Source organism: Enoplosus armatus, chromosome 19 (genome assembly GCF_043641665.1).
Source record: "Enoplosus armatus isolate fEnoArm2 chromosome 19, fEnoArm2.hap1, whole genome shotgun sequence".
Lineage (NCBI taxonomy): Eukaryota > Metazoa > Chordata > Actinopteri > Centrarchiformes > Enoplosidae > Enoplosus > Enoplosus armatus.
Window position 1 is genome coordinate 1,147,501 of NC_092198.1, and position 24,359 is coordinate 1,171,859.

The following is a 24,359-nucleotide window of genomic DNA, read 5'->3' on the forward strand; positions in this document are numbered from 1 at the left end:
GGGTTTATCCTCCCGTCTAAGAAGCCATTCAGCATGCTGAGTACTGTTGATACTTTAAGTACATTTTGCTGATAATACTCACATACTTTTACACGTTTTATACCTGTGCTACCTGTAAAATAAGGAGTGGAGTACTTCCTCCACTCCTGTTTTCTAAAAGTCATACACTGTTCTCGGACATCATTGCTGTAAGAGGACAGCGTCCTTGCCTCCGTCCTCCTCTGGTCTCACAGACCTCGTCCTTGAATTGAACTGCAGCTGTGAGCGGATTACTGAGCTGAATGAAAAGAAAAGCTAATGCTCACTTTTCTCGCAGCGAGACGTTCAGGTGTCACGTGCTGGACAGTCTGTGTCGATGGAGGTCAGTTCAGGCAGCAGGTGAAGAGACTCTTTGCAGTCGTTCTAGATTAAACTTAAAATGACTGTTTAATGAATTTGGGATTTACTTGGAGCCGCAGACAAAGAGTCTCTGGGGTCTTGTGTGTACTACTGCACCGTAATTATAGCTGCTTCAGCTGATTTGTGGTGCAGCGTTGATTCCTATTAGATAATGTCCATTGTTATCTGAATGAGGAGGAGGAGCGGACGAAGATGAGAAGAGAGTAAAGCAGCAGAAACAGAAAGAGATGCAAGACGAAGAAGACAATAGAGAAGAATATAGTAGAGTCAAAGAAGCAGCAGACTGTTCATATCTGAATCCATGCGCTTTGAAAGACGAGAGAAGGCGTGTGTTTGTGTGCGTCCTTCTGTCCTTATGAGGACCAGAGTTGTAGACCTTGAGGGTGAGTGGGGACCTTTTTAGGGCTGTGAGCTCATTTCTGGACAGAAAGGACATTTTTGTGTGGAAATGTTTTCAAATGTTGTGACATCAGAAGTCAGGACACGTTTAGAGACCGCAGTCACTTCTGGAAAGTGACAACATTTTAGAAACGAAGGTCGAAGCGAGGACAAGTTTAGAAACATGGACAGTTTTGGGGCCTTTTGTTCAGTCCTCACTTCTTCACAAAGGGTTAATTCATGTTTCCATGGTTGGCATTGTAATAAGATTCAGGTTACAGCTAGAGATCGCATCGTGTCAATGAGCAGCTCACTCATGTCCCTGAACATGAATTATTAATAACCTCTAATGTAATCTAATAATGTTTCTGACCCGTGTTCAGCTCTGTTCAGGGTTTTATCAGAACCAGGTACGTGGACACACACAAGGAGTCTGACTGCGGTCCTCCGTTGCTCTCGGTGTTGGACAGACTACTGATGGATCGGTGCGGCGGTTGTTGGTAAAAAATAGCTCCTTAGTTGCTGTTGTATTAGTAAAAGTAGTAGCATCACAACCAATAACAGTAGCAGGTGTACATGTGCGAGTAACAGTATACGTATCAGCAGTTTTAGCAGTATTAGTATTAATATTAATATTCAGACAGTGTGGCGTTATCAGCTTATCACAGGTGTATTGATATCAGATATCTGAGGACTGATGTTGACGTACTGGACAATCTGCAGTCAATAAAAGAAGCTGTGTGTGTGACGTGGAAAGTGTGTGTGTGTGTGTGTGTGGAGGTGTGTGTATGTGTGTGTGTGTGTGTGTAAACCCTAATCATGATCTTTCACTAGCCTTAACCGAGTGTTTTAGTCTTACAGACCGAATCATCATAAAGTGAATCTTTCCCTGAACTGAGCCAAACTGCAGCTGCTGAACTGCACATCCTGCATGCACTGATGCAGCACTTTGTCGTCAGCTGTCACGCTAAAAGTTGATCGACGACCTTAAAATCTCGATTTCAGGGCTCCCTGCGACAAACAGGGCAGAAATGTTTGTTTGCTTGTGTGAATGAAAAACATCAGCGGCTGTCTTTGATTGAAGCTCATCAGTGTCAGTATGTGGACTATCCAGCAGCAGCCGAGCTGTGAGCAAACACAGACACCGCTGAGTCTCCTAAACCCCCCTCGAACCCTTCGCCGCTTTTCATCAGTTCATACTGAAAAGCACAAGATCAGTTTTGTGGACTGCCGAGGCTTCAGAGCCGACACCTGGCCGTAAACCCTCTGATGTCCGTCCTCTGTCAGGTGAAGCCCGGCGCTTTAGAGCAGAGCAACCTTTAAATGTATGCTCTCAGCGGCTGACTCAGGATCTGCAGACGGCAACACATCACTGGCCGACACTCTGCCAGCGTGTTCGGTGCGTGATGGGAGAGAGTGATGTCTGTCGTCATGGCGTCACTCCTGACCAGTGATCGGTCTGTGTCTGTAGGCCGGAGAGAAACTAATCCTGTCTAACCAATGAGACACTGATGACGTGTGAAACGCTCCCGTAATTAGGAATTAATAGCCTAATTCTCTGTGAAATATTCAGCCCTCAACACGCCTTCTTAAAATAAAGCAGAGAGTCGTGGTTGAGACTTCCTGTCTGCTTCGAGTCCAAGGTCAGTTCTGTAAGAAGCAGCACACAGAGGAGAGAAAACAAGAAAATGCCAGAATCTCGTGTTTTGGGAGGAAAACTGGAGCTGACAGCCAGATCTCCCTCAGGCCGGCACGCGGACTAACGGGCTTCTGAGGAGAAACCAGATAAAAACCACCAACATCCAGTAAAGCATACATGTAAGGCCGCGGGCGTGCATGAGAGAAATGTTCAAATAACTGATAATAAGGTTAAAAAGCCGTATTAGCTTAATACAACGAGCAAGATCTGCCTTTAACAGTTGAGTTAGCACGTTAGTACAAAGGTGTGTGGGCAGGGGTTATCACCAAACTGGACATCATATCCTGTCATTTCATTTGCAGGTCTTGTGAGGACCCTGGCTTTGTACTCGGGGGGGGGGGGGGGGGGGGGGGGGTCAGGTGTCGAACCCTCTGTTTAGGCTGTGAAGGAAGTGGAGTCATGCTGGATTAAGGCCTGACGCACTCATTAGGCCTCCTGGATGTATGATAACAAGACGAAACCTTCTCGCTGAGCCGGTCAGAGGTCCATCGTGTGAAAGGGATGGAAATGCGTCTCACTTCTGTTGAATGAAAAGATTCACTTTGAAACCTCCCGGCTGCTCAGAGCAGCACCTGGAGAGTCAGGCAGGGTCTGAACAGGAAGTCAGCCGGCTCTAAATGCAGGGATGAAGTGTTTTGAGTGTTCGTGAAGGACGCTAACAGCTGCAGCTGCACGAGCTTCAACCAGCGTTCCTCACTGCACGTTCACTCCAGCAGCTTTACTCATTCCATTATTCTGTTTCATCACAAGTTAACGCAGTGAGAACACACGTAACATTAAACACACCACGCAGCAACACAATCAACACACACACACACACACACACACACACACACACACACACACACACACACACACACACACACACACACAGTACAGTGAGCTGGATATTCATGTTCCTGTATGATTTGTTCTCAGCGTGGTGAGAATGTGAAGCTTTAATTAATGATATGACAACAAGTGTCCGCCCCCAAAACAGTGACCCCCCCAGAGACTCCTCTCATCATCAGGTGTTTAATGATGGGGGGGGGGGGGGGGGGTTTGCTTTGAGAAAAACAGACTGTATTCATCAAACGTCTGAGAGTTACACTGAAGAGAGCTGGAACAGCCAATCAGAGACGAGGATTTACATCTGTTCAGGCTCCAGTAACAGCGAACATGTTTGAAAGTCATCAGATGTATTTATAACATACAAACAGGGATGAAATAATAAGAAACAATAATCCAAAATCCAGCTTTGATTGTATTCTTTATGTGATTTGCAGCTGTGATGAATCAGATTCACACATTACTCACCATGACCGCCTCCAGAGACAAACAGCAGCCAGGCATTTATTTCATTTATTTCATTTATTTCATTTATTTATCCTTTTGTTCATTCGTGATCGTAATCATTAATAAGGAAGTCGAGAGTGTCGCCCCCCCCGCAGCCGGCTGGAAGTGTGTGTCTGGAGTGTTGTAGTTATTCAGCAGATTGTAGATGTTATTTATTTATCCCAATCATGCTGTTTGTGTGTGTTGACACGACAGAGACACTTGTCCTCTGATCCGAGGTCAGTCAGCAGAGACCTCAGGGGACAGACTGTGTGTGTGTGTGTGTGTGTGTGTTCCTGCAGTAAAGGTAAAGGTCAGTGCATTATGTGTCATGCATGCGAGCAGCTGAAACCTTCAGAACGTTTAAATCCAGGGCTCGACTTTCACATGCAAACCCAAAGAAGAGGAAAGCAGAAAGACGCAGTTTATTCAGCAGCTCGCTGTCTGTTTCTGTTGCTCTCTGACATCTTGGGATGATGTTTTAGAAAATCTAATCACACTTCATCACACATGAAACTGAATACTGAATCAGTGTTTTTACTGATGTTTATCTTGGAAGGTGATATTTTCTCTAATTATCAGGTTTTGAACTGATGTCAAAAGCAGCTATTGAATTCGGTTGTTCTCTGGCGTCAGGTTGTATTTCCCAAGGTTCCCGAGGTTTAAACATCCCCGGTGTCCACACATCACAGCCTGGGAGCTATCACCAATACCTTCTTCTTGTGAAGCTGTGAACAAAATATCTTTGAGTTGTGCAAATTGACTCTTCTCGAGAAAAACAAACCCACTGAAAGGTGATAAAATCCTGGGTCGTCTCTTCTCCACAGACGTTACTCGTGGACACTTTGAGACACACGCTGCAGACATAAACCTTGACATTTTGGCGACTAGGCAGACTTTAAATTCCAACAAATGTGGACTTTGTGGCTCTTTCATAACGATCTCCGTCTTTGTCACTTGAACTAGCTGAAATAACTGACGCTGTCCCGGCTCCTGAATCCAGGAGGCTAAATGAATGAGTGGTTTTAATTTCCAGCTCTGCTGTGGAGCTCAGAGGCCTCGCCGGGTCTCCTGGTCCCTCTTGTTTACCAGCAGGCAGCGTCGCTGGGCGTCTAAAACGTTGTGATATCAGCTCGTTAACGGGAAACTCATTTCCTGATCACACAGCTGCAGGCAGCGTTCCGGCCGTGTGTCTGACCCTGATGGCCTCTAATGAGCCCCTAACGAGACTAAGGGCCACTAACGAGCCCATAACGGCTCCTAACTTGCCTAAAGGTCCTTGACGAAGTATAACGAGCCTAATGGATGATTAGCATAATGATTGGAGTGGCTACTGGAGCCACAATCACTTCCTCAAGATGCTGCACACAAACACCCTGTTCAGATGAATATGTGGCCTCCTGGGGTGGTAAAACAGTGATAGAGTGATTAGATATGTGTCCTTCCTTTGGGCCTCGCTGTCTGTCCATTTCCAAACTGAAAATTGACTGTCTATTTCTAAAATGGACTGACAGCAACCTCTGGCAACCTCGAGGGCAGGTTCCAATCTGGCAACCTTTGACCAACTGGATGATGGCACAAGATAAAAAGGGACGACCAAAGTTATTTCAAGAAACATGAATGTGTGTACCAAACTGTATGGCAATCCATCCATTGTTGAGACATCTCACTTCACGGCAGCACGAGAGGAAAAGTCAGGGATCATCAGAGTCGTCAGCTTCATCGTATGTAAAACTGTCTTAGTTGTAGTTGTTGAGATATTTCCGTCTGGACCAAAGTGCTGGAGCAGCTGAGCCACGTTACAGAACTGATGATGTCTTGTTGGTGAACTCTCGTTGGTGTGTTACTGAGGGTGAAGACAGTCTGTCTGAATCCTAAACTGAGATGAAATTTGAATTCTTCTCACTCACAAAAAGATAACATTGAAAAGCACAAACACACACTTCGGATAAATGTGCTGATTTCTCATTTAAAAGTGTATTTTAATTTCAGGCATTGGCCTGTTTTGACAGCTTGGTTTTTAACAGACGTCATCTAGACTCTCGCCGGAGTGCAAACATCCACTCAGATGCAGCTTTCATTCCAGTTTTTCATTTGTCTTCCAGCTTTTGTTCATTTTGTAAAGACAGGCAGGTGTGACCTGAGGACGCCACCAATATCTCAACAAATGACAGAGCTGTCCTTCTGTCCGTCCACGAGACTCTCAGATCACCAACATTATGAGCAGCCGGTGCAGAAAGCAGGGATCAGAGGCCACGTCACCGCGCCAACACCGAGAACAAGATATTCCTGCAGCTCTGTGGGACGGAGAATTGGCAGGAAAAGGAATCAAAGCCGAGGCGGAAAGGAAGAAAGGATTTCTTCCCAGCTTTGTTTGTGGAATCGATTTTTCTTTCAGCTTTCTGCCACTAAATCATCGACAGCAGGAGTTCTGAAGAGGAAGAAAATCTGCCGCTCTGCTTTTTGGAGTGATGGTGAAGCCTAAAAACCACCTGACAAAAGGTTTTAATAGCGTAAGATGGCTCATTGTGAAGGTACAGGGCGGTCAGAGGACTGAGACGATGAGACGGAGAGAAACTGAAGACAGTCGAGACGTGGAGGGCGGTGATTGGACAGGACCGGGCTGGACCTAAAGAGCGATCAATGGAGAGTCAAACACAATGAAATGAAGAGCTTCCTGTCACAGTCTCATCCGACTGGAGCGACTCCTGCAGGACGCTCTCGATCGTGATTGGACCGTCACTTTCTGCTTTTCGCTCGATTCTACATCTCAATGAACTTTGGTGTCATCTTGATCTTTTTACTCTTCGTGTTCTTCGTCTTTTATTTCTGTTAAAAAAGACCTAAATGGACCCAGAAGCACTTGAGTTCCACCATGTCTCAGTCTGTGCGTCCACATGACTCACCAGCCTCGGGGTGACATCACAGTCAGTTACATCCTCCACATCCTGAGAGCGTCAATGGTGACAAAGTCTTTCTTTTTTTACAGAAAGACTTTTTAGGTTTGCACCTGATCGGTAGCTATGGTAACAGATGTTGATGTTGGTGGATAACAAAGACTTGAAATGGAACATGCAGACACGTGAAAAGCCTCAGAGGAGCTGCAGGTGAGCTTCAGGATGTGTGGGACGTTACGCAACCTCAGGCTGCCGGTGGACGAAGCCGTTGGAGCTGCAGAGGACAGTTTGCGTCAGATCTGAGGACAGAGGGAGCTGGATTGACAGATTTTAGGGGGGTTTGATGTGCCGGACTGTTGTCGGCCGTGATCAGTAACCTTCCTGGAGTCTCCGCTGTTTGCATGGCAGCTGCTCAGAGCCAAGAAATCGTCCTCTGTCTCCGTCTAGTGCCGATACTTCAGCCACGAACAGGTACTGAAATAAGACATTTGTTGTGGGCATTCGTGCTCACAGAGGGCAAAGTCTAGATATGTTGAGGCTGTATCCTCTCCTGTAGTGTCACCACTTGTCCACAAGCAATATGAAACATTTAACAGACATTGACGAGCACATTCATGATCCCCTGAGGACGCGTTTTCTTCTAAAAGCTTTGTGGAGCAGATGTTCGAAGGTCACGACTGGATTTCCATGAAATGTGTTGTGGAGGTTCATGGATCTTGATACTGTGTCTACACACTGAATGTGTTCGTCCACAGCACCGCCGAGCGCTCAACACTCAGCCCCTGTAGTTTCACACTTCAGTCATACAGACAGGTTTCTGTTCACGGTCAACAGAGTCACGTTCTTCTTCAACATAACGAGGAAACGTGTTGAATGAACGTATCTGCTAAATGTTGTCTGAAGCAATATCTTCATATTTTAACTGTAATGCAGCACGGTGGCTCAGCGGTCAGCTCGGTTGGTCCTGGGTTCGAAGGTGCTAACATGTACTGTGTGTTAGGTTACGTCTTCGACCTGGAGTTGGTCCCCGGGGCTGCGCAGTGCCCCCCTGCTGCTGACACTCAGGATGGGTTAAATGCAGAGACTGAATTTCCCTACAGGATCAATAAAGGATTGATCCCCCCGCTGCCTCTGCACCTGTGGAGCTGCTCTGTGGATGAACAGCAGATCTGGGTGGAGGTGTGTGTGCTCGGCCACTTCCTGGGGCGAGTGTGTGGAAGTGAATGAATGTGAAGCAGTAGGTTTCGCCTTCCCCTGAATAAATGCAGGTTTAGAAATCATTGAGGCAGGTCTGAAGCCAGCAGGTGGGATAAGTAGAAGGTTTCAGGAAGGTGACGCTTCTCTTTGCATGAATCTTTGAGATAAAGGCTCAAAGTTCTGACTCTGTGTTTCTGTGCTGTATTCAAAGGCTATAATGACACAGAGGCTGATATACAGTGTGTGTGTGTGTGTGTGTGTGTGTGTCTCAGGATGTCTGACACACACATTTAGTCTCTAACAGAAGAGGAAATCACATTAAATGACCTTGTGTCGCTTCTGTCTAATAACTATAGCTCATGATTACAAAACATGTTTCCCAGAAATGACTAAATTGATAAATGATAAATTCTGCTTTGTTTTGCCAAAGATGAGTTCATGTTCAGCAGCAATGTTTCCTCATTATGTTTCTCTCAAAACACATTTTCTGCTGCAGTTCAGTATTATTATATATATAATAGTAATTTCTAGGACACAGAGTTGAATCAGAATTACAGGAAAAGGATCCATCATTATTTTTCTCTGCTCTCCTGAATGTATGACGAGCAGCTGCAGGGAGTGTCGTGCAGATTGAAATATAAATATCATAAGTGAGACAGTGTATAGGAGGTGTTCTTTGGGGAATGTGAGGCGTGGAAGCTGCTCTCACTGTTAATCCAACATCAGACGAAGAAGCTACTTCAAATGTATGAAGAGAGAACACAAGAGAACCAACTCCAAATAAAAGAAGTGAAGCAGAGATGTATTTCACTTGAAGGACGTGCTCTATTATCTATTATTCTGAACATGTGGACAGACGGAGGATACTGACCCTGGAGCTGAGTGAGCAACACATCCTCAGAGACCCCGAAGGTTACCCTGCAGATCCCAGGCCCCCGTTTACTGGTGACTGTGTGTCGTTGTTTGGGGGGAATTTAGTTTGAAGACTGGAAATAAGTCGTTTTTCCTGGTTTGGCCTCATCACCAACACCAGTGCTGGACCTCACAGTCCGGTCCCATAAAGTAGATCCAGAGGTCACATGTTCAGCTGTGTGGGTGTCCACAAACATTCCTCGTTGCTCCCGACATCTTCCCTGCAGTTTGCACCTGCATCTCTGAGGCTGGACTGTAAATCTGCTGCCTGGGGACAAAATGAAAAACATATAGCTCCTGTATGACATGAATAATCAATGAATCATTTCATCAATAAAACATAGAGATGATGCAGCGCAGCCATCCTGCTGTTTGTGTCTCTGTGAATAAAACACAGCAGGAAGAGAAGGACTAGTTTTTTCAGTGGAAGGACGAGTAATCCAGCTGTAATCTGGCAGAACACACCAGCGTTATATATCCTGACGGTCCGGTCGGGAAAGCAGCTCTGGAAACAGTCAGTCCCATAAACACAGTTTAACATCCTGACAGTGGAAGACGAGCGTCCCCACAAACGATGCTGGAGTTTATAATAACTTGTTCTTGGCAACATTTATATAACCTTATTTAACCACAAGTGTCTCACTGAGATGAAGAGTCTCTTCTGCCTCCTTCATCGTCTCCAAGACAGCAGCGGCACACGGATCACATAACTCCGGTTACTCAGAGGGACAATATCATACGCTCACTACATCTTCCTAAAGAGTGTAGAATCAGACGTGTGATCTGTGTCTCGGTCTGAGGACGACTTTAAAAAGCAGCTCAGTGATTGAAGGATAATTAACACAACAGTCCTATTGTCTCCCTCTGTGTCCTCCAGCCTACAGCCACGGCCGAGTCTCTCATTAAGTGACAAAGAGCCTGGAGACACTAATGCCGGCAAAAGACAAATTATATGATTATTAGCTGATTCATGTTTTCGGTTTCAGTCCAGGAAACCTGAACCTGGTTTATTGATGTGGAGACGTGCAGCCCTCTGAAGGCTGCTTTCATCTGTTTATTCCTCGATGCAGGTTTGAACGTCTGTGTGTCTCTCTGTGTGTCTGGACAACAGGAAGAGAGGACGCCAACGCAGACCGTCATGGACTCGGTGAAGTCTGAAGGTCTTAACCTGACCGCCCCACGTTCTCTCTCTGTCTCCGTCAGGTACAAGGCCATAGTGAACCCGATGGACATCCAGACGTCCAGTGCCGTCTTCTGGACGTGTCTGAAGGCGGTTTCTATCTGGCTGCTGTCCGTCCTGCTGGCTGTCCCGGAGGCCATTTTCTCCCAGGTTGTCTCCATGCAGGTAAATGATGTCAGTAATGTAGCTGAGCCACATCACTGTGTGTCTGTAAACTGTTCTGGAGTCAGATTTATGACTGACAGGAGCTTCCATTTAACTCTACAATCTGTTTTATGATCTCACTGATGTGTTGTAATGTCTGTCCTGTCCTCCGTCTTTATCACTTTCTCCTCCTGGACTTTTCTATTTCTTCATTTCGCCCCCTGTCTTCATCTTTTCGCCTTTTTTTGTTTCCCAATTTTCATTTCTTCTCATTTTGTGCTCGTTTTCTCCTCTTTCCTACTTATTTCCTACATGTTTCCTACTTGTTTCCTACTTGTTTCCTACATGTTTCCTACTTGTTTCCTACTTGTTTCCTACATGTTTCCTACTTGTTTCCTACTTGTTTCCTTTCCTTTTCCCGTCTTTCCTCTTCAATTTCTTCTCTTTTTTTCATTCCTCCTCTCCCTGTGTCCTTTTCTCTTCCTGTTCTTCTGTCCTCTCCTCTCCTCATCACCACTCCTTGTATCCTCTCCTCTTCCCCTCCTCTTCTCTTGTCTCCTCTCCTCTCCTCCTCGTCTCCTCTTCTCTCCTTGTCTCCTCCCCTCTCCTCTCCTTATCACCACTCCTTGTATCCTCTCCTCTCTTCCTTTCCTCTTGTCTCCTTCCCTCTCCTCTCCTCGTCTCCTCCTCGTCTCCTCCTTGTCTCCTCTCCTCTCCTCCTCGTCTCCTCTTCTCTCCTTGTCTCCTCCCCTCTCCTCTCCTTATTACCACTCCTTGTATCCTCTCCTCTCTTCCTTTCCTCTTGTCTCCTTCCCTCTCCTCTCCTCGTCTCCTCCTCGTCTCCTCCTTGTCTCCTCTCCTCCTCCTCTCCTCTCCTCGTCTCCTCCTCGTCTCCTCCTTGTCTCCTCTCCTCCTCCTCTCCTCTCCTCCTTGTCTCCTCTCCTCTCCTCTCCTCCTCCTCTCCTCCTCCTCTCTCCTCCTCTCTCCTCCTCGTCTCCTCTCCTCTCCTCTCCTCCTCGTCTCCTCTCCTCCTCCTCTCCTCTCCTCCTCCTCTCCTCTCCTCCTCCTCTCTCCTCCTCTCTCCTCCTCGTCTCCTCTCCTCTCCTCTCCTCCTCGTCTCCTCTCCTCCTCCTCTCCTCTCCTCCTCCTCTCCTCTCCTCCTCCTCCTCTCCTCTCCTCTCCTCCTCGTCTCGTCTCCTCCTCTCCTCTCCTCCTCCTCTCCTCCTTGTCTCCTCTCCTCGTCCTCTCCTCTCCTCTCCTCCTTGTCTCCTCTCCTCTCCTCCTCCTCTCCTCTCCTCTCCTCCTCCTCTCTCCTCCTCTCTCCTCCTCTCTCCTCCTTGTCTCCTCTCCTCTCCTCTCCTCCTCGTCTCCTCTCCTCCTCCTCTCCTCCTCCTCTCCTCTCCTCTCCTCCTCTTCTCTCCTCTCCTGTCCTCCTCCTCTCTTCCTCCTCTCCTCTCCTCCTCGTCTCGTCTCCTCCTCGTCCTCCTCTCTCCTCGTCTCGTCTCTTCCTCGTCTCCTCTCCTCCTCTCCTCTCCTCGTCCTCCTCTCTCCTCCTCGTCTCCTCCTCGTCTCGTCTCCTCTCCTCTCCTCCTCTCCTCTCCTCGTCCTCCTCTCTCCTCCTCGTTTCCTCCTCGTCTCCTCTCCTCTCCTCCTCGTCTCGTCTCCTCCTCTCCTCTCCTCTCCTCTCCTCCTCGTCTCCTCTCCTCCTCGTCTCCTCTCCTCTCCTCCTCCTCTACTCTCCTCCTCCTCTCCTCTCCTCCTCGTCTCCTCTCCTCCTCTCTCCTCTCCTCCTCGTCTCCTCTCCTCCTCCTCTCCTCCTCCTCCTCCTCCTCTCCTCCACGTCTCCTCTCCTCCTCCTCTCCTCTCCTCCTCCTCCTCTCCTCCTCCTCTCCTCTCCTCCTCCTCTCTCCTCTCCTCCTCCTCTCCTCTCCTCCTCCTCTCCTCCTCTCTCCTCTCCTCTCCTCTCCTCCACGTCTCCTCTCCTCCTCCTCTCTCCTCTCCTCCTCCTCCTCTCCTCTCCTCTCCTCTCCTCCTCTCTCCTCCTCCTCTCTCCTCTCCTCCTCGTCTCCTCTCCTCTCCTCCTCGTCTCCTCTCCTCCTCCTCTCCTCCTCTCTCCTCTCCTCCTCCTCTCCTCTCCTCTCCTCCTCCTCTCCTCCTCGTCTCCTCTCCTCTCCTCCTCTCTCCTCCTCTCCTCTCCTCTCCTCCTCCTCTCCTCCTCGTCTCCTCTCCTCTCCTCCTCGTCTCCTCTCCTCCTCCTCTCCTCCTCTCTCCTCTCCTCCTCCTCTCCTCTCCTCCTCCTCTCCTCTCCTCCTCTCCTCTCCTCTCCTCCTCGTCTCCTCTCCTCTCCTCCTCCTCTCCTCTCCTCTCCTCTCCTCCTCATCTCCTCTCCTCTCCTCCTCCTCTCCTCTCCTCTCCTCTCCTCTCCTCTCGTCCTCCTCTCCTCCTCCTCTCCTCTCCTCCTCCTCTCCTCTCCTCTCCTCCTCCTCTCCTCCTCGTCTCCTCTCCTCCTCCTCTCCTCCTCTCTCCTCTCCTCTCCTCTCCTCCTCTCTCCTCTCCTCCTCCTCTCCTCTCCTCTCCTCCTCCTCTCCTCTCCTCCTCCTCTCCTCTCCTCTCCTCTCGTCCTCCTCTCCTCTCCTCTCCTCCTCTCTCCTCCTCCTCTCCTCCTCCTCTCCTCTCCTCCTCCTCTCCTCTCCTCCTCCTCCTCCTCTCCTCTCCTCTCCTCCTCCTCTCCTCCTCCTCCTCCTCTCCTCTCCTCTCCTCTCCTCTCGTCCTCCTCTCCTCTCCTCTCCTCTCCTCCTCGTCTCCTCTCCTCCCCTCTCCTCCTCTCCTCTCCTCTCCTCCTCGTCTCCTCCTCTCCTCCTCCTCCTCTCCTCCTCCTCTCAGGGTCACCGTGACAACACTAACGTGACCTTTGTGAACTGCGTGCCCTACCCGCTGTCCAATCAGATGCATCCTAAGATTCACTCGGTGATGATCTTCCTGGTTTACTTCCTGGTCCCTCTGGCCATCATCTCGGTGTATTACTACCACATCGCCCGCACGCTCATCAAGAGCGCCCACGACATGCCGGGGGAGGTCAGCGAGCACACCAAGAGACAGGTGAGCGACAGCTGAGTGGCTCTATAATGCTAACGGTGTTTATTAAAGTCTCCACCCAACCTCCCCTCGTTGTTTCCTGCTGGTCCTCTGAGGTCTGAGGTCCTCTTGAGGTGAGAACATCTCAGAGCTTCGTGTCGAAATGGAGACCAACGCAAATGAGCTGCTGAGTGAAATGGTGACGCTGCAGGTATCATTGTTGTCACTGGTGGTAACAGCAAGTGTGTTTTAATAAAACAGAACACCTGCTGTTCAGTCAGTTGAAATGATGAGAACAACAAAACGGCCCCCTCTACCACCAGACCCTCACTCAGATAAAGAAAAACTCCCAAACAAGTGAAAAGAAGACAGAAAGCTCAGGAGGGGGCGACAGAGGAGGGGTCCCTCTGTCAGGACGGACAGACGTGGGAGGACTAACCAGAGCCTGAGAAGCTTCAGCATCACGTTTCTGTAATAAAGAAAACTAAAGAAGAAGAATCAGAAATACTGTATTGATCCTCGGGGGGGAAACGAGACGGTTGACAATGTTGCCTGCGGTGTGCACGCACCGGCTTTTGTCTTCCAACACAATGTCCAGTACCTGCAGGCTTTGTTTCATTTGAATCATGGAAAGGCGGACTCCGCCAGGAACAATGAAGACTACACAATGTCCCCTGAACGGCTGACAAAATGCTGACCATGAATAATATAAAAATGGGTTCAAGTGATTTAAACTGCAAAATATAAAAAGTCAGATAAAACTAAAAGAAGTTAGGTGCAGTCTGGTTTCTCAGTCTGTCTGGAAGTTTAGTTTAACGTGATCGACTGGGACGTGATGCTTTTTGCACCCACACCTCCCACACCTCCCACTCCTCCCACTCCTCCCACTCCACGGCCTCAGAGGCCTCAGTAAACCTCCAGGAGCCACGAGGGAGGTTCAGTGGAGGACTGTGTCAGTTGGAGTGAGTAATCACTTTACACCAGCTTGATCTTCACAGATGGAGGGGAGGTCAGAGGGGGAGGGCAGCTGAATTATTAAAGACTCAGCTGCAGCGAGTCAGATCAGGTGTACGTGATCAATGATGGAGAGGCACAGCTGGGAATTACTGCTTCATCTCTGGGGATTACTGCCATAATAACCACAGTCCATCGTACATTCAGGATAATACAGTTCCACAGCACTAATACTGTCACCAGTTCTCCTTTCAACAGAAATACAGCTTTTATTATCTCATTATTTCCAGGTGTTTCCAATGTGCCAATTAGCAGCGCTTACAGCGGAAGTTAATAGACCTGTTAGCATTAATAATGGAGCAGCAGAAGAAGAGTTACTGAACAGAAACTGAGAACTTTAGTTTAGACTCGACTGATCTGACGGCAACAACATTCAAGCAGCAGTGGAAGAGTCTGATCTGAGACTCAGCTGGGACTAAATGACTTCGGACCTGGACTTGGTTCAAGTGACGTGAGACTCGACGTGGACTTCTCTCGCATCATTCGAGACTTGACTCAAATCAACAACAACTTCTCAGTATTATTACAAAGAAATTACAGGAAACTTTTAACAAATTGTTCAGAAATCAAAACCCATAAAACAAAGTGTTACCATGGTTTTCCCAGTCCAGTCCCCATCCAACGGCTTTGAGATGAACTGGAACACCGACTGTGATCCGGACCTGACCACCAGCATCAGTGTCGGACCTCACTGATGCTCCGGTGGTGGAAAGACTGGAACCAGCAGAGTCAGAGCAGCTGCTAACTAAATGATTCTCATGTAGCTTGTCCCCACAAATACAGTAACATCTTTAACATGATACCCCCCCCCATCGCGTGCCGTCTAATTCATCTCATTACAGTTAAGTCCGTCTGCGCCTCCTCGTGGGGGAGCGATGCTATCAGTGCGTCTTCACACGCCGCCCGTATCTTCACATCAATACCAAACACGGCCGCCATCTTATCTGAGAGCAGAGCTAATTCACTGTGTTCCCACAGATAACAAACACACACACAGTTTCAGAGTTTCAGACCACCTCATCTGTCAGAAAAGCTGGTCTCTGTCTTTTCGAAATGTATTCATTTGTTTGTACAAAGAAAGATTAAAGACATTACATTTAGAGTAAAGAGCTCGTGAAGGAAGGTCACTACAAAACAAAGCAGGAAGAAACATTCAGCCACGATGCTGCGACATGAAGGAAGAGCAGAATATGAATCTTACCGGATACGACTGTGCTGAAATAAATGCTGTACATTTTATAAATGTAGTCCGTAGAAAGAGAAGCTGGCTGAGCTGTGAGGAACGTGTCCTCAGCCCTGCAGTATTACAGGACCACCAGTACGAGAAGGTGAGACCGGTTTGTTCAGTTCAGAGACTTCATTGTGTTTTTAGCACCAAAAGGAACGTGATGCTTCTGTTACAGCCTATTTGTCAGCTGGGAGTTTATGACTCTTTCAGTCTAAGAGAGATCATTTGTTGATGCAGCAATCCCAGCATGAGGCTTTCAGTCATGGTCTTCATCAGCAGATGGATCACAGACTTGTAGATGCTCAAATTTACGTTTTTCATGGACAAAAACGTTTTCTTTTTTTCCTGCTGATGTGGCACGAGTCATTTCAAATGTGGCAGACGTTAGGGAAATCATAAACATCATATATAATGAACTAGATTCACAGAGTTACAGTCTTGGCTGTGTGGAGCTATGAAAATATGGAATATGGAAGAAGATGTGCTTCTTAAGGAACCTAGTTCAAAATGTTGCTCTGGGGGATTCAGATTCATGACCTCAAGTCATGTAAAGTCTTGTTTTCTAAAAATGAGTCAATCTGCTACTGAACCTGGTGGTTCAGATCTCTGCAGGATATTTGCAGGAGTTAATACATTTTGTAAGAGATGAATATTGATAACTTGTGTAACGTCAGAGAGAAACTTGTTGTTGTCGACTCGACTCTTACTGTGACTGACAGCTGACTGACAGCTCCACAACAACAAAGTAATTGTGTGCTCAGCTGTTCGACAGAAAAATACATTAAAACTATCATCATTTTCTGTGAGACCGGAGGCCATTACAGCCATCGACTTGGCTGAACTTTACTGGCACGCAGCTTCTAAAACAAACATCTTTGCTTCAGCTGAGGGGGGAGACAGGAGGCGTGAAGTGATGAACTGATTTTAGATATAAGTCAGCGTTTTGGTGTGCAGAGCTTTCCAACTTCACAGAATCCAAATAATAAGGACTGATGAATCCATTTGCTGTCACCTCCAGCAGGTTGTTCACTGCTGACCGGAGGTTTCGTTTCATTACCACCAAGAAGAAACGACACTGCAGACAGACACATCATCATACGCTCGTCTGTGTCACCTGATGAACGTTAAGCCTAATATTAACTCTCCTGTTAGCTCTGGTTTGGTCTCCTCCACCTCCTGAGGGAAACATCTGGCTCTTTAGCTGCCGAATGCTGCACCGTGTTCAGTCTGTCTGTTCGGCTTCTTTCGGCTCGTTTGCTCTCAGTTTCAGTGTTTCCTGCTCAGACGCTCTGTTGAGCTGCAGAGTTGGTTTATCTCGTCATGATTCGCTGTCAGTTTGAGAACATCGGAGCCTAACTTCAAGTAATATTTCTGCCTGTATGTGAGAAAAACACATAACCAGAGTTCCATTTCTCTACTTAGAGTTTACACCTCCAGTCCGGACCGTCGTTGGCGTCAGCTCGGGCTTTCTGAGCCGACAGCAGCAGCTTGAGTCATTTCAAGTGACAGCTGATCGACAGCTGCAGGATTTGACAAAATGATTGCACAAGCTGCCTGTACTGTCGCTGTCTGTGCGGTTTGGCTGCAGGTGATGCAGAGTGCAGGACGCTCAGGCACTGAGCTGGCAGGCAGCCGTGACTCAGACCTGCACTCTGTGACCCCCTTTATTTGTGGTCTATTTTCGAGCATCTTTGGCAGAAGAATGTGGACCCGTTAACGTTTAGACAATATCATAAACACAAAGCACGAGACACTATATAAGCAGCAGCAGAAGCTCCGTTTCATTTCTCGCTGCAACAGAAAACACAAAGCAGATAGAAGTCTCCGTCCTCCTCTCTTCACTGTGAAAACATCAACATGTGACCGTTTACCATCATCATTGTTGAATCTTCGTTAAAGTAAATCATTAGGACAAACTGCAGTGACTCTGAGAGCTGAAGCTTCCTGAAGGCACAACTGCTTCCTCCAGTGTCTTCAGGTTTTGTTTGTGGCACAAATGTAGCATGTAGCATGTAGCTTGTAGCTTGTAGCTTGAAGCAGACACATTTCCAATTAAGTGTAGAGTTGTTCGGCTGACATTTTGTGTTTTACAGCAGGTTGAAAACTCGTTTGCAGCTCATTTATGATGATTTATGAGTCATGATGTGGTAACATAATGAGTGACTTTTTAACGTGTTTTCTCATTATTAAATATTAACAGATGGAAAACATCTGTGTCCCAAACTACCTACTAACTGTACACAGTATGTACTATATATATTCATCTTGATAGCAAAGTGTTTTTGCAGTTACAAGGAATCAACATGAACTAACCGTCTCACATCAGCCTCTAAATATAGACAGAAGATCACACACGTTATTCTGCTTTCGTATTCTGTCGTCTGCCACGTATTCATCAGCTGCACCAACACCACCAACACCACCAACACAGCAACAATGGCAGAAATAGAAACACGTACGACCACAAGTTCGACTAAATGAGCTCATGTTTATTCATGAAACCTCGACAAAAGAAAAGGCAGAAAAACCCTCGAGCAGCAAACACTTAAATACAGAGATAAACTGAAGTGTGTGTGTGTGTGTGTGTGTGTGTGTGTGTGTGTGTGACATCTTTTAGGCTTTCGTCTGTGAATGAAATCGGGCAGTTTTTTGTTTCCTCTTGAGTTGATTTAAGTGTGTGATGTTCCATTATTCCACCATGAGGAGATACCGTATCGATGGGTGGATCAATATAGAAAGTATCAATACCTCTGATACTACACCCGGATAGTTTTGCCTCTTTGTTACAAACCCACAAACAATCCGGCTCAGCGTCTCTACAGAGCTTTTTAGCCTCTTTCAGCTGAGAGTTTTGGTTTTACAGCATATTTCAGTCTCAGTGTTTGTGATGGAGCTGCTGGACGTAGTGCAGCGTTTAGCAGCTGAAGAGAGCAGAAACAGCTAACAGACGGAGAAGGCTGGACTTCCTCCATCAGGTGACACGAACACGACTCCACGTGAAGGACCGTGCTGCTGCCGCGGCACTTTAATAACGTCAGAACATGAAGAGACCTTCTTGCTGTATTTATAACGTTAGCTAGTCAGCAAGGCTAGCGGACAGTAGCCTCCATCTGTCTGGTGACCCCCGCCTGGCAGCAGGTCATGGCAGACTCACATGAACAGATACTGAAGGGAGTTCACATGCTTCAACTTTCAATCAGGTAGATATTTGCGTGACCTTCTCCAACAGAGATATATCAGCAGAATAACGACTGAATTCAAATGAAATAAAAAAAGGAAAGTCATTTTGTCGGCACAAATCACGACAAGCCTGCAGACAAACAAATAGATTGGTTTTCCTTTTAAGCTCGACGTTGCAGTGATTGGTTTCCTGGAAAATCTCGACTCAGATGCGTCGACACAAACTTGATTAACGTGTTCGGAGGGAAGAAAGCCGGAGAGGCCGAAGTCAGATTAGAGTGACGAGGCGACTGAAGACCTTCGGAGAAAACTTCAGTCTTCAAAGCTTCAAACTGGATACAAGTGCTGCTTTGAACCAGCGAGTCTGGATATTACCATGTCACTTGAATGCAACTTATTGGACATTTGGCTGTTTGAAGACGAGCAGTTTCGTCTCAGCAGAAGCGTAAGAGTCAGTGCAGCTCTTCAGTCTCCAGGGAAGACACTTCGACAGTCTGAGTTCATAATCAAAGAGCAGCAGGTGTGAAGGGACAATAAGCACGACTTCATCAAACCTGTGAGATTAAAGACTGAGAGAGTCCGCAGCTTCACCAGCAGCTGTGTGAGGCTGATGTCCAGCAGGTATAACCTTGGACATGGACATCATTAGTTCCTCGGGCGCAGAACAAATGTTGACCTGATGGTGGCGCTAGAGGAAAAGTCAGAGGATCACCAGAGTTATCAAGAGTTCGTCCTGAGGGGGGCATGAAGGTCTGAACCACATTTCATCACAATCCATCCAACAGCTGTTGAGATGTTTTAGTCTGGACCAGAAACCAAGCATCAACCTCTGGGTCTGAAAAGTGAAGCCACTGAGTTTCTGGTCTCGGCCTCTAGTTTCAAGTCTTCTTCATCACAGCATGATGTTCGTTTAGTAAACTGTCTCTGTGTTGAGCTGAACATGTCGTGGTCTTCACTTTAATATCCTGTCCAGACAGTCAGAGCTGGTTTTGGTTTTGTCTTTTCGACCATTAGAAGTTGAATGGATTCGTCCTGACGGGAGACCCCTGCAGCTCAGTAGTTGTATTTCATCTGCGACAGGATAACAAGTGCACGAATGAGGAAACGTTGGCTCCGGATTTCGTCATTTTTCAGCATTTGGAGCGTAATAGAAATATGACAAGTTGGCGACTGGCTGCGCTGCAGTCACCTCGGGTGTCCATGCGTCTCAGACGTGCCTCTAATGGGAGCTGGCAGCCCACAACTCCCAGGTGGCTTTGCAGGCTTCGTCCTCTGTGACGAAGGCAGCGATTAGCTGGAGGACTCTGAAGATTTATCATCATGGAGAACTTTATTATAGACATCTGAAGACACAGGTTCACACACACACACATGAAGCTGCATACATGCAGGGAAATACAAGTAAGAAAGTATATTCAAACCTCTGTGAACACACACACACACACACACACACACACACTCCCATAATCCACCCCTCCAGATGAGTGGTGGCTCGGAGCTGCAGGTGCCTAAGAGGATCTTGGGGAAAACGCCAAACTCTGCCCGGACGCTGGCGGCAAATCAGAGCAAACACAAATCAGCAGCAGCCAGCCTGGAGAGCAGAGATGATCCCTGCTCCGTAATCAGCACAGTTAACTGTTGCTTGACTTTATTTTGTGTGTTTTGAGTTTTTATTGACGGTTTCTGGTCCGTGGAGTCAGTGAAGGAGAGGCGGCGTCCGGCGGATCTGAAACCTGCATCTGTTCTTCACGGAGCAGCATCGAATGAATTAAAGAAGAATGTAATCCTCCTCAATCCAATCCTTCTCCAAACTCTCATAATCTTCTTATTGTCTGCAAATGAGTTTTTGATGGCGTCGCTTCAGGTGAGCGTCAGAGGGTCAAACTCCAAAAGGAAACGAGGGGATTTATCACATTTCTATTCCCCAACATCCAGTGTGACTTCATGAGACTGTGTCAGCCCTGATGAGGCTCCTGTGAGACCGAAACACCTCCCACAGGAATAATAAGCGCTAATAAGGGTCAGGGGGTTAATAGGGGTCGCCGTGTGTAGTAATATTTACATTTAGCAAAGGTTCTAATGTGTCAGTGCGTGTATACAAGTTTCATACTGATGTAACTTCTCATGGTAGTAGAAGTCTGAGGGTTCTGGTTGGAGGAGTTCCTGCAAAGCCTCGTCCTGATCATGACACCTTTATTCAGGCATTTAGATACCTGATGCGTCCTACGAGGCACCGTGTGATCTCAGTCCAGGTTCTGGACTCGTGGCCTTTATCGCTTTCAGCCTGTGTTTTTGATGTGTCTGTAAATATCCTTCATGGTCGAAGACTTCTTTTATTTCAAAGTAAAACTTTGAGAGCAGTGCAAACACAAACCCTGCAGTCGGTTGATTGCTACCGACAAACTGCGTCTTTCCTTCCAGTTCATGTCAAGTTCAGCGATTCACCGAAATATCAAACATGCAGTCGAGAGAAGAGAGAAAACAGCCGCCTGCCCCTGAAGGAAACAAACATCCTCTATATGTCGCCAACATCTGTGCTGCGGAGCTCATTTCCTGTTTCTCTCTACATGTGTGTTTGTGCACATAAAGGACGGCGGATCTAGAAGCATCAGAACATCACCTGTCTGCTGCGGAGCTTTGAAAACTCTGCGGTTTCACTTTGACACAGAAGGTCAGGAGGGCTGATGTGTCTCAGCGAGTTGTTGACATTTCTGTGTGTGTTGGCGTCCTGAGATCTGTGACCTGTGTAAAGCGCATGAGTGACGGAACTGACCTTTTTCATGCGTCTCTGTCTCTCCGAGCGTCCGCATGACAACGTCAGACTGCTTGTTCGTCTCTGTGCACTTAATGCGTTTGGTGTTTAAACATGATTCCAGAATGAATCAACCAAACTAAGTGATCTGATTGTTGTTTGTGCTTTCAAGCGTTCCTACTTCATCGGGATGGATTTTGAAGCTTCAGTAATGTAGTAATGGCTTTCCACCTGCATCATTAGCAAACAGGACATGTTTATCCTCCAAAACTATGTCGAAGTTCATGAGCTTATTTTTAAATATGTGATTAATCTCTTGTACAAAAGGTCCAACCAAGAATAAAGAAACTTCATGTTCTTGTGTGACCTCGGAGGCGTTTTTAAGAGCTAGATATTTATATTGAGAGTCATTTGGAAGAAGTATTAAATATTCAAAATGTTTTTTTTCAACTGACCACCACAGCCAACATGTCCCCCTCTCAATACACTGTCCAGGTCAGGGGGGGTCGTGTATTATGCACATGAACAGCATCACATCAGCAGCTCCCACTGTATATCTGGAATATAAAATGATGCAGCTGAAGTGAAGTTAGTATCCTTCATCTCTCCTTCTCCTTCCACACCCCCCCCTCTGCTCCAGATGGAGACGAGGAAGCGCCTGGCCAAGATCGTGTTGGTGTTCGTGGGCCTGTTCGCCCTGTGCTGGTTCCCCAACCACGTGCTCTACATGTACCGCTCCTTCCACTACCACCAGATGGATCTGTCGCTGGCTCACCTCGTCGTCACCCTGCTGGCCAGAGTCCTCAGCTTCTCCTCGTCCTGCGTCAACCCCTTCGCCCTCTACCTGCTCAGCGAGAGCTTCCGCAGGCACTTCAACAGGTTGGACTTTCTGGCTCTTGCTTCAGCCTCTAACTGACAGTTTATGGTGTTCTTAAAGGATAAAGCTGGTTATATTCTGTATTTTTATTACTGTCAACATGTTAATCCGTCCCTCGATACTGTCGGACCTCCTGTCTGTGGCTCTCGGCTTCACAAGACACAACTCTTTAATGATGTCTCAGAAATGTATTGTTTTATTTTTGAAGCAGGAAACAACATAAATATTTCTGGACATCACTTGTCAGCTGGTGACAATCTGTAACATCTGCTGGTGCAAAAGCACGACAACCAGCGCAAGAAAGGTTCAGGTTAGTCGGCAGGTTATCCGGCTTGGCGAGTACACACAAAACCATCCGGCAGGGAACAAGTGGAACTGGTGATGAGGGAATGAGCTGCAGGTGAGGAGACAGGCGGGGGCAACCAGGTGAGGGGGGCGACTAGATCTGAAACCACAGGAGAGTTAATGATACGGCATGGAAACAAAACCAGATGAATTTGTGGAATTTGTGACACAGTCAGCTAAAGCAACCTGAACTAATGCTATGCTAATGTTTGTACTCGGTCACTCGTCCTCGAAACTTCATTTTAAGAAGAGTTGTTTGGATTTAAAGCTCCTATTCGTTTCAACCATTCAGATATATAAACATATATATCTGCAGTTCATTGTGTTGATGCTGATTCTTTATGTCTTTATTGATTGTAACTTTAACCTGAAGGTAATAAGACCTGCTGACGTCACGAGGACGTAGACAGCCGACACCTTCTCCGACAGGCTGCTGCTCAGTATTGGCAGCATGTTGCTGGTGTTTTGTACTCGGCGTACAGACCGTGCTAAATTGCAATTGTAGACTAATCGAAATTTTCTCAAAGGCTGAACATTTGTAGAACTCTGAGCTCTGAGAAATAGATTCATGAAGAAACTAGACAGCAAAGTACTTCATTTTCCACCGTAAATGGTCTTCATAACCTCGTAATCGTGACTTCGTCATTTTCTAAATCTCCTTTTGAGCGCTCCCACTTCCACGAAACATCCTGCAAATTATAATTATTCTACCTTGGCAGGATGGAAACCCTCTTCAAAAGTCTTTACGCCAACTCCGGCTCAATCCTCCATAAAGTGAGGCTGTCGCAGTGAGACGCAGTGACCCGGGGGCCGGCTTTGCGGTTTCATTTGGGTCAGATTTGCAGGCAAATCCTGACACCTCCGAAGCAGCAGGGAAGACGTTGGAAAAATATGATGTGCCTTCGGGAGGCAATTACCATGGAGCTGTTGCATGAAGCACACGGCATAATTCACCTGTCTTTGGATTTATTTCTTAGTACTCAAACGGACGTTTTAACTGAAGTGTGAAGATTTCCATAAAGTTCAGAAATTAACCCTCCACCTTTTCAACAAAGGGAGCTCGTGAGCAATCTTTATGTCCCTGTTTCTTAGGATTATGACTTCAGGAAAAAAGAAAATCAGTCCACACACACACACTTTTTTCTTTGAAAGAAAAACATCCTTTATAGCTGCCGACTTTGTGCTAATAATGATTATTATGTCTGAAAAGTTCCCCGGTTCCAAAGCCATATTCCAGAGTTATCAACGCCTTTGCAGAGTCGAAGTGTTGGAACAAAAAGATCCTATCTGATCGAATCAAGACATGAAAAAGTCTAAAATGTCAATTTACCAAAATGAAAGCCGATGTGTTTAATAATGGAAACTTGTTTTAATCTTATCACAGTTATGCTTCAACAGGAAGTGCCACACCAAATATGTCATTCTCAAAAATTCAGTTAATTCTACATTGTGATTAGTTATTCTGTTAAGACGCGATAAAACACGTAAAATCAAACCTCTAAAATCTATAATGAAGATGTGTTTGGATCCTTCAAGGCCTTGCAGATGCCTAATGAACTCTTTAACTCTTCTTCTTCTTCTTCTTCTTCAGTCAGCTGCAATGTGGCCGAGGTCCCCGCCCCGAGCGCCAAGCCAGCTACCTGCATAGCACCTCCCACATCCGCCTCACCTCCATCAAGAAGACCACGCCCACTGCTCCAGCAGCGAACGGCAACTCCAACAGACAAGAGGTGGCTCTGTGAAGTGGGGGGCCGTGAGTCCGGGATTT

The 24,359-nt window shown here is 46.9% G+C and overlaps 1 protein-coding gene across 1 annotated transcript in view; it reads left to right on the forward strand.

Moving 5' to 3' along the window:
- nmbr (neuromedin B receptor) overlaps positions 1–24,333 on the forward strand; it is a 25,306-nt gene extending 973 nt beyond the window's left edge. Inside the window, 4 exon segments of the mRNA XM_070926049.1 lie at positions 10,000–10,141; positions 13,004–13,219; positions 22,010–22,248; positions 24,183–24,333. Coding sequence (XP_070782150.1) covers positions 10,000–10,141; positions 13,004–13,219; positions 22,010–22,248; positions 24,183–24,333 — 748 coding nt within the window.
- Positions 24,334–24,359: the final 26 nt, after the last annotated feature.